The sequence below is a fragment of the Humulus lupulus genome, chromosome 8 (assembly GCF_963169125.1).
Source record: "Humulus lupulus chromosome 8, drHumLupu1.1, whole genome shotgun sequence".
Classification (NCBI taxonomy): Eukaryota; Viridiplantae; Streptophyta; class Magnoliopsida; order Rosales; family Cannabaceae; genus Humulus; species Humulus lupulus.
Window position 1 is genome coordinate 64,379,168 of NC_084800.1, and position 2,162 is coordinate 64,381,329.

At 33.1% G+C, this 2,162-nt stretch overlaps 1 protein-coding gene across 2 annotated transcripts; it reads right to left on the reverse strand.

The window, feature by feature from the left end:
- Window positions 1-448: 448 nt before the first annotated feature.
- On the reverse strand, window positions 449-1,826 carry LOC133797544 (uncharacterized). Of its 2 annotated transcripts, XM_062235472.1 has the most exons (3): window positions 1,224-1,826; window positions 1,057-1,142; window positions 449-973 (listed from the first exon to the last, which is right to left on the reverse strand). In XM_062235472.1, the coding sequence occupies exons 1-3, from the start codon at window positions 1,312-1,314 to the stop codon at window positions 575-577; spliced, it is 576 nt and encodes a 191-aa protein (XP_062091456.1). In that variant the 5' UTR covers window positions 1,315-1,826; the 3' UTR covers window positions 449-574. The 2 variants fall into 2 exon arrangements, with proteins under 2 accessions (XP_062091456.1, XP_062091455.1); XM_062235471.1 differs by having other exon boundaries at window positions 1,057-1,826.
- Between the last annotated feature and the right edge of the window lie 336 nt (window positions 1,827-2,162).

Here is a 2,162-nt window from a genome sequence, read left to right on the forward strand (position 1 = left end):
CCTAATTTTTATTATGTAAATTTATTACGAAAATATGATATAATTAAGAAAAAAAAAATATAATTTGAGTCTAACTTTATAATGAAAAAGTTGCAATATTGTGGTTTAGGCTTTTGTCGGAGCTACTTGACTTCTCTGAATATGAGATCGTTTCCTTTCCGCTACTTCTTCTGTCAATCTTCAATGTCGTTTATCTCTAATGTCGTCGTTTATTATTATTGCCTTTTGCTAATTGCTATAGATGGATTCCTTTCGTGTTTTAAGTTACCTTTCCTACTGGCCACTGGGGCCGGACGATATGTTTACTTAAACGGCCTGCGTTTCGATCATAGACGGTTGTTGTCGTTTTTCACAAGTGTTGTCGTTTTTCAATTCTCGTATTATGGTGATTGATCAGCACCATTGCAAAGGCATTCCTTCCAACCGGAAAAAAAAAAAAAAAAAAAACTGATGAAAAATAAAATTACATTCCTTATAATTCATTCGACGAATTCGATTCATTCTTCCTATTTAAAAAGAAAAAAGAAAAAAATTGTTTCAGGGAGCAATATTTCTAGAAAAAACTAAACAGTACTCAACCCCTGGCATGGAAGACATTCAAAGGAGCCAGAGGAGTTTTGGTCCTGGACACTTGAGCTTGTGTTGAACCCAAAAATGAAGGAATTTTTGATCTGGAACTGCTATTGTGATTAAAACGAATCATATATGATATGGTAGCCGAGAACATCAAACACTTCATCGCAAAACCAAAAGGTTTGGGCCAGTAGTGCTTCCACCATTTCTTGTTGGGTTCACAATCTTTAAAGCTGTGAAGAACTACAACATCTTCATCACTAAAACATACATTTAATTCTCTCAACACATCTGGTGCCTTCGCTTCATAACTCCTCACCAACTCCATTAAAGCTGTTCTGCTTTCTTTCAAACGAATTACAGCTTCATTTTTCTCTCTCTCTTGCCAACACAGCAGCTTCTGCGCACCACAACATTTATCATTATAATCTACCATATATATATATATAATGTAAAAATAGAATATTTTATGAATCTTATTACCTGTTGAAACAAAAGGATGTTCTCAACTTGCTTCAACGAATCTCTTATGGCAATCAAGCTCTGCCTCTCCTCAACTGGGATCTGATCTGCAACATCGCACAAACGACCATGCTCTGAGCAAAACTTGCAGAGCTTAATACTCTGCTCGATTTCACAGTCGAACTTACCATTTATAGCCCAAGCTCTCTCAATCAGACATTTCAGGTCTTTATTCAACTCCATCAGTGGCCTTAAAAATGAACAATATTGCTCATTCATCTATAATAAATAAGTATAGCCACACCCTTTATAGCTTTCTGTTGCTATTTTATTCTTTGTCTCAACTTTTCTCAGATTTTCCCAGCTTTTCTTTTCTGTTTTGCTTGCGTGTGGTTGAATGGTCAAGACATTAAGAATATAATGGAACAAATCATTCTAGCCACTTTTTCTCTTTTTAAAAGAGAGAAGAGTTGTTTGTTTAGCTAGAAAAATGAGGGTTAACATGTAAATAATTCATCATCAACAGACGTGTGTGCTTGTGTTTGTATATTATATTAAGAAAGGATTTTATGAGGATTAGTTTAATACTTATAAATCTCAAACATATACAAATTCAAATAAAAGGGAAAGTAAGAGTAAATGGAAAGAACACACCCAGCAGTTTATTTATCCTTAGTCGAATTGGATACTCCATCTTATCTTACTACAACAAAACAAGAATCTTAATCAGTACAAAAAGTAGTGTATAGTATCTTGTCTAATGAAACAAACAATTTGAAAACCTTATACAAATCTATAATAAATCTTATATATATATAGTCGAGTTGGGGATTGTTAGTTACTACTAGTCTGGTAAAAGTTACGGTTCATATTTACCTAACTTTTAGCTAGTTGTCAAAGTAATTAAAATGTTTTAATTAACCATTAATTAAAGACGCAAATATCATCAGCTCCGATTAATACGTTACCGGTGAAACTATATCTATATGTAATACAAACTAGAGTCTACCATGAATTAGTTACTTGCATTGTATCTAATACACAAATAGATATGTCGTAACAATTAACCATTAATCATATTAATATGTTCGAACATAGATTTGACTAGGTTTGGTCATTTTCGTAAC

Bases quoted from the DNA above. Each gene is read 5' to 3' on its own strand.
- LOC133797544 (XM_062235471.1), bottom strand. From the start codon at position 1,314: ATGAATGAGCAATATTGTTCATTTTTAAGGCCACTGATGGAGTTGAAT. The intron at 974-1,056 runs GTAATAAGATTC...TGTGGTGCGCAG, and splicing joins ACATCCTTTTGTTTCAACAG to AAGCTGCTGTGTTGGCAAGA.